Source organism: Eucalyptus grandis, chromosome 3, assembly GCF_016545825.1.
Source record: "Eucalyptus grandis isolate ANBG69807.140 chromosome 3, ASM1654582v1, whole genome shotgun sequence".
Lineage (NCBI taxonomy): Eukaryota > Viridiplantae > Streptophyta > Magnoliopsida > Myrtales > Myrtaceae > Eucalyptus > Eucalyptus grandis.
Window position 1 is genome coordinate 55,254,249 of NC_052614.1, and position 7,485 is coordinate 55,261,733.

General features: G+C 49.5%; 1 protein-coding gene across 1 annotated transcript; it reads right to left on the bottom strand.

Moving 5' to 3' along the window:
- Positions 1-164: 164 nt before the first annotated feature.
- LOC104437818 (homeobox protein OTX1) lies at positions 165-6,983 on the bottom strand. Its single transcript, XM_039309802.1, has 9 exons — positions 6,798-6,983; positions 6,573-6,688; positions 6,029-6,443; positions 5,842-5,931; positions 4,466-4,805; positions 2,645-2,794; positions 2,000-2,477; positions 698-775; positions 165-390 (listed from the first exon to the last, which is right to left on the bottom strand). The coding sequence occupies exons 5-9, from the start codon at positions 4,783-4,785 to the stop codon at positions 340-342; spliced, it is 1,077 nt and encodes a 358-aa protein (XP_039165736.1). The 5' UTR covers positions 4,786-4,805; positions 5,842-5,931; positions 6,029-6,443; positions 6,573-6,688; positions 6,798-6,983; the 3' UTR covers positions 165-339.
- Positions 6,984-7,485: the final 502 nt, after the last annotated feature.

Below are 7,485 nucleotides of genomic sequence, written 5' to 3' on the forward strand. Positions count from 1 at the left end.
CCCAAACATTTTTACTCCCTCTCCTCTCGCTCATCGACATCGACTTTGGCTAAGCATCGTAACGTTTCGATCTCGCCATTTACATATGTTGCTACTACAAGAGCAGGAATTTGATGCGTGAGAGAGAGAGAGAGAGAGAGAGAGAGAGAGAGAGAGAGGTCATATATGGAGAGGATGAATCATTTCATTCTTCCCCCAAGGTTAAAACTGACGGATTTACAGAGTCTAATTATCTTTTTTTCCCCATACTTTTCCTTTGTTGTTTTCGGACAAGAGTTCAAAAGAGCTCTCAAAATCTCATCGATCTCCGATGAAAGCTTAGCTTACAGATCCAACTCTTCATTCGGAATCCGAGTCCATATTGCCCATAGCCTTCAATCCTCTCGGTCTCTACATCATCATCAATCATACACACAGAGAATCAGCAACGTTCCTCTTTGTTAACGGGGGCCCCTAATAACCAATTAAAGAATCTTCACATTTCCTAAAAAGTCAAAGATTTAGAAAGTGCCTTTGTCATTTCGGACCCTCTAAAATTGAAGAGCGATGTGGTGCTTTATTTAGTTTTGGCCAAAGCGCAAGTGACTTGTAAAGGGTACCCCTTTTTTTTTTTCTGCCTTGTATAAAAAATTCAAACGCAGTAATCATAGCGCTAGGAACGCGTATATAGAAGAAATAAGTGAAGCAAATGAAGTACCTTCTTGGAAATCTTCTTCTCCCGGACCTCATACCGTTCTAGGGTCAAGTCGCACAACCACGCCCCAGGGCTTACCAACTGCACATGGAAAACATTCGCCAACTCGTTTAGAATTTACAAAACCTCAATTTGTCAAATCAAAACGTATTCAATATGTCAGACCCAAAATTCAAAAAACGGAAGCCCTCCAGACAAAAGGACCACGACACTGCCACAAGGACACACCCCTCGAACGTGAGGAACAAGGTTAGAGGGTTTTGACAACTCATACGGTCGTTCTTCCTCTTCCTCGAAGTTACCCGAGGTACCGGTGCACAAGGACAGGACGACGACCCACACATATCACGAGGTCTTTCCCCAACAACATCCACAAGACCCAATTGCAGAGCTGGCGGTCCAAACATTTTCCTTTCCATTTCCCTGCTTTTCTTTTCCAAGCTTCAGCTCGAGCTCGACCACGATTGATCAATTCACATGAACATGTAACTCGGGCCGGCGAGTAGCTGCCCTCCCGGTCTACAAAAAATCAGATGGGCCGGGCCGGGCCGCGCCGCGACAGCCCAGTCCACGACCAACCACTCCAATTTCGACCCAACCCCTATTCATCCATCATCACCACCATCAGCATCACCATTATAATAAACCCTAAAATCAGTCCTAAGACCCAAACAGAAAGGAATCCCTCATCCGTGACTTAATGCGGAAGCCTCGCCCCCTCATTGGACGAAACAAAGTACACACCGTGGGGGGGGCCCCCGACCGACCCCGCGCATTCGTCACCACGCCCCACGCATCGACCGACACGTGTGCGTCCCGTCCTTCCCCGGCTCCGACTTTTGTCCTCTCGCACGCTTTCTCCCCCGACAACCGCAACAACAAAAAATGCTTTCTTTTCCCCTAGCCAAAAGAAGGCGCCAGAAAACAAAAGCAAGAGGGGCCCCGCCATTACACCCCCTTAAAAATCACAAAAAAGCATAAAATCTCCGGCCCCACCACACGCACCACCCCCGACCTTCTTTAATTAAACCGATAGTAATGGAGATATTAAATTACCGACCCCCTATTTCCGCATTATATCTCAATTTCTTTTCGGCTAAAGCTACACTACCAAATTACCGCTACTGATTTTCGGTTTTCGAGCCATTTCAGGTCGTGATATCTTAATAATTCTCAACTGGGTTCGACCGGAATTGATCAAAAGATTGATGGAAATCGACAAAAGACTTTTTTTTTTTTGGGGGGAGGGGGGATTAGAAACGGAGTGGGGAATTGAAGCTCCGGGGAGAGGCGAGGGGATCTTACATTGACGGTCCGCTGCACCACCTTGGCCCTCTTCTTGGGTCTCTGAGGCAGCTTGGACCCCTTGAAGATGATGAAGTCCTCCTCCTTCTCCTTGTTCGTCAGGGCGATCACGAATTTGGGCGGCCAGACCGGGGGCGCCGCGTCCCCGCTCCCGGACGACGACCCGCCCCCGCCCTTCTTGCTGTCGTGCGCGGTCTCGGACGATGCGGCCGATTTGTTGTTGCTCTCATTATTGTGGTGGGGGTGGTGGTGGTTGGGGTGGTGATGGTGGTGGTGGTGGTTGCTGTTGCTGTTGCTGTTTAGATGGTGATGGTGATTGTTGGTGTTGGTGGTGGTGGTGGTGGTGGTGCTGTGGTGGTGGGGATGGGGGTGGTGGTGGTTGGTGGCCTTCTTGTCGTGCGCACCCCTGTCCGGCGAAGAGAAGCCCCTGAGACCGCCGTTGCTCTGCCCTCGCATCGCACTCGAATTCTCCGAGTTCCTGCAAAAACCAAACGGAAAACCCCACTTAAAGCCACACACAAGCATATCAATGACACCACACCCAAAACACTCGCACCAAAAAAGCCACCAGACCCAAGTCAAGAAAGGAAGAAAAATCTAAACCTCCCCCAAAAAAAAAGCATTTTTCGATCTGGGTAAGTTTACCTAATTACCGAAATGACCTCGGGTCCGATCTTAGATCGGTGGTGGTGGTGGTGGTGGGTGGTGGAGGGGGACAGGCTCCCGAGAGGCTTTGCGTGAGAATCGGAGCAAGCGGAGGGCGTGGGGTGTGGGGTGTGGGTTCTCGATTTTGGCCTTTAGTTGCAGAAGACTTGACTTTTTCGGAGGTGTGTTCGTTTGCTTTTTTCTGGAAAGAACTGGGGGAAACGTTCGGAATTCCTTTCTCTCTGGAATCCTGGGGAAAAGATATTTGGAGCTGTGGCGATTCTCTGTAGCTATCTATCTACGTGCGCACATAATGCTTTGTTCTTCCCTTCTTCTCTCTCTCTCTCTCTCTCTCTCTCGGTTTTGGGCATATTTCGATATCAAGCGCTTTTCTCCCTTTTTTTTTTTAACTTCTCTTTCTTTCCGAGGGGGTGTTGGGGAAGGGCTACGTGGAGGAGCATGTGAAAGGGTCGGGAAGGGGATAAAGTGGACCTGATCCCTAACCTCCGCTGGGCTCATGATAACGTGGGGCGCTTGACACGTAGCCAGGAGAGAGCTGGAACCCCCCGATCTAGTGCGGCCAGAACCAGCGCGGGCATCGCTAATACCCTCCCGGGTTTAAAAAGAGCCCGCAGCCCATCTACAGAAAAGTCAAAAGAAAAAGCCGAAAAGATGAAATGGAGACTCTACCCACGCGAAAATAATAGGGGATCAAATCGATATGAAGGTTGGCCTCTCCCCATCATCATCACCGCCACCATCATCGACGCCACCATGAAATAATTAGAGATCCATAAAGACGAAGAAACATCTTTTTCCAGCGCAAAACGCCTCACGAAGATGAGACCCATGTCGTGCACGAGACGTTAAAGCTTTTTGTGAAGAGGGGAAAGTCTAAAAAAACGACATTTGCGTATGAGCCTCACGCCTCTCCATCATAACACCACCACAAGAAGGGTCAGGCCCAGTTTTGATCTCTTGAAATCCAGGACCCCTTATACCATTCCCTCTTTTATCCCCAAATGCATCCCCATAAAATAAAATGAAAAGAGAAAAAAGAAAGGGGAAGACGCTAAACAAATCGAGATTCCCTAAAGATGCCGTGCTAAGAAAAGAAACCAAAATCATCAAAAGATCAAACGTTAGATCTGCGCAACACCAGACATGTCGGGGTCCCAAACACAACTAAAACTCATTCCACACCATACCCATATGCACATTTCACTACTTGCGCCTCCCGATTCGGCCTAATCACCAGAATCCACAACACCCCTCTTTGCTCGGTGGCCTATATAGATTCTCTCCCTCCCTCCCTCCAACAAAAAGACGTATGCCATGTAGGAAATGATGGATCATGTTGGGTCAGTCCGTAAACAGTAGAAGCCCATGTTAAACAACGCCCCGCACTCAAAATTATTTTTCTTCTTTTTTAAACTCTTTGACAAAATGGGCGAAAAAGTAGGACAAGAAAACATGCCGCCTCTAAACCACCCAAAAGAAAAGAGAGACTCCAAAGATAGAATTAGATCTCAAAGATCCTTCTTGGCTCATCCTCGCCCACTCAAAGATTAGATTAAAAAAACTCTTAATAAGCCTCGGGATCGTACCCACTTCCCCCACTACCGATGAGTGCCGCCGTGTCCAACTTCGATTTCAACCCCCCAAAAAAGGGAGGAAAACAAAGAGAGAGCCAAGCCCAGCGCACCACGGCGTCCATCCATTATAGAAAACACAGCACAGAGAAGGAGAGAGGCGGCGGTGGTACCTGAGAACGCGCTGAGGTGGCGGAAAAGGAGGAGAGGAGGGACGTTGACGTAGATTCAAGTACACATTCCCGTTCCCGTGATTGCTGGCCGCCGGGTTGGCCGAGTCCTTATCGGCCCCCTCCCGACCCGCCGCTCCACCCGACCCTTGTGGGCCGCCGCCGCCGCGTCGTCCTTGGCTTGCACCTTCATGCACCGAGGCCGCTTCCGGGTCCCCCACTGCAGCACGAAGTCAGACGTCGTCGCCGCCGCCGCCGCCGTCTGCCTCGTGGCCTCAGAGGCAGATCTCTGCTGCAGGCCCCCGTCGGCGGCGGCGGCCCTGCCGTTGGAAGTGGTGGAGATGCCATTATTGCTGGCCCTCTGCGCGTCCTTTTCCATCTTCCTTTCCGTATTTATCCCTGCCCATTCCCCCCGAAAAAGTCTCAGCGGAAAATTCTTACAAAAACAAAAGAAGAAAAAATCGAAAAGGGACCGAAGAAATTCTCGTTAACTTAACTACGGTTCAACTTCCTTCAAATGTCTTGTGACCACCAAAAAAAAAAAAAGCTCAAAAAGATAAAATAGCTCTCGTCTGCAACTTATCCAGAACCAGAAAAATGAATGATTTCACCCACCCAAGAAAAACAAGACAAAGGAAAGCAAAAAGAAAAACACTCAAAAGACTCCAAAGATTGAAAGGCTTTGGCTCGCCCAAAACAGATGACGAAACAAGAGATCGGGCAATCATGAATCGAATAGAAAGAAAAGTCCCAGAGCTCATCCAGAAGAAAACCATGAAATTCAAGAGCGAGCGAGCAATGGTGATGAGCAATAGAACTTCAATTGGAATCGCCCAAACGATGGTAACAAAACCAGATGGCTTCGTATGTGGAGCGAAAAAAAAGAGGGGAGAGAGAGAGAAAGAAAATCTCTGACCAGCTCTGGTTAAATTCAGGAAAAATGCAGGAAAAGAAGACGAGGAGCCCAAGGAGCGACCAAGATGGCTCATTTGTTCAAAGAGAAATCCACATAATAAACAGCACCCTTCGATGGTAAAAACTGCTCATTTGAGCCGAGATGTTTATCTGCTCAGAGCTCGGAATCAGAAGAAGAAGACGAATCTCTTTCAAAGGGGACAAAGGAGGGTCCGTGAAATTCAACGTATTGAAGATCCATCAGCAGAACATCAAAGAGAGATGAGGCAGAAGACCACAGAGAGAGACAGAGAGAGAGAGGAAACAGACCCGGAAAAACTCGATTCGAAAAACAAGAAAGTTCTCAGAAGCAACGAAGTAATTCCAAAAAATTCCAGTCTCTGAAATGGCACGTCGCCAAAAGATTTCGTGCAAAATCAGCTCTTTCTCAAGAGCAAATGCACATCCCTGCTGGACGGCCACCGAGAAAGGAGGAAAGACACGGACGATGGAGGAATCCCGATGAAGACTGTCGCATTACCAGGAAAGTCCACAACTTCGAAGCTGATTAGCCTTCGCTCCGTCGACCCGCCTCCGATTCGAATCCGGTAGCTCCGATTCGGCCACAGGACTGCAGATTACAACGAAGAGAGACGCGAATTAGAGTTCTTCAAGAATCGAAGCTCGAAAAGAACCCACTGGAAAACAGAACAGAGCACAGAACTCACCTTCGTCTGCTCCGATTCGATAGTCCTTAACGGGCTTTTTCCGGCCGCGAAACCGGAGAGAACCAAATCCCCAGCTACCTCCCCCCGATTTCAGCTCCGGATTAGCCAAATTTCCTCAATTGATTATCGTTATCGCACCGTTTATTAGTTAGATTCACGAATTACAGGCGTGTCCGATTGTCCAAAAAAGCATGCTTCCGCGTAACTGGAAATCGCGGCCTAGCCACAGGGATTCGTCCGAATCACGACATTCCAGAGACGAAATCGCCGACTCTCATGAACGTTTCCGGTTCTCCGATTCCGGAAGCAGCTGATCTGCGCGTAGGGAAGAACAGCCTCTCCCGCGTCGGCCGATCGGGAGGAGCTCGCTCCCGGAATCTCTCCGGGAAACCGCTCGAGGACTCCGGAAATGCACCTGCGACGCGAAGAGAGAATCAGAACAGAGCCGGTCGAAATCAAGAAAGCCGCAAAAGAAACCAAAGCGAGAAGTGCGCTCGGAGGAGAGATCGAATCGCCTCCGTCTCCGGAAGCGGAGGAACCTCACCTGACTCCGGCCAGCGAAAACCGCCGCCGGGCCGCTCCGCAATCGTCTCGGGACTGAGTCTCCGACTCGCTCCCCCGGAACGCTCCCTCCGACGACGACGACGACGACGACGATGTCTGCAACAGCGCGAAACGAACTGAGTCAGAACCATTCTCGCCGAGAGTCGCGAGAAGAGAAAAATCCACACACACACACACATCCAGTCGCCGGAATCCGGCCACGGACCTCTCTCCGCACTCGCCGTCCGGCCCGATTCAGATCCTCGACATTCCCTCCGGCGAACCCACCCTCCCCGCCTCCTCAGTTTCTCGGGAAACCGCGAGAAAACGAGAGAAAATTCGCAGAGAAAATACACTCTCTCTCTCTCTCCTTCTCTCTCTCCTTCCTTCTCTCTCTTTCTCGCTTTGTGCCGCGCCGTTGTAAAACGCGAGTTTTTATACCCGCAAGGCCCCCCCGACGGCATCAACCGTTCGCGCCGATGGGATCCTGGCCGTCGGTGCCCCATCGGACGGCCGAGATCTGTTTCCGAGATCAGTCCCGTTTCCGCGGGTCCTCTCTTTCTCTATCTCTCTTCTTTTCGTAAATTTTCATTTTGGCCCCTTGCTGGCCACTCGGGTAACGGCGTTTGGCGGAGCTTGACGGAATCTTCGCCCGACGCCGTTACGACGTTCGGACGGTGTTTTTTCATTTTTTTTTTAATAAATCCGGGGTCGGTCCATCATTGTTGCTGCTCTTGTATGAAAATCCCAACCATGCAATTTTTTATTTTTTTTTCGAAATTTTTGCGAGACGTGTCGAGAAAGGATTTCTTATTTAATCTTAAACTTTTGTCGTTTTCGAATTCATTTTGATTTCTTTCGTCCGATTGTTTCGCTTATTATGAAGATCCCAACCATGCAATTTTTTTCCCGAA

What these genes read in the sequence shown, in the direction of transcription:
- LOC104437818 (XM_039309802.1), bottom strand. Translation starts at nt 4,785, where the DNA reads ATGGAAAAGGACGCGCAGAGGGCCAGCAATAATGGCATCTCCACCACT. An exon ending in GGAACGGGAATGTGTACTTG is followed by an intron (nt 2,795 to 4,465) that starts AATCTACGTCAA and finishes CTGCAACTAAAG; the next exon opens with GCCAAAATCGAGAACCCACA. An exon ending in GAGGTCATTTCGGTAATTAG is followed by an intron (nt 2,478 to 2,644) that starts GTAAACTTACCC and finishes TGGTTTTTGCAG; the next exon opens with GAACTCGGAGAATTCGAGTG.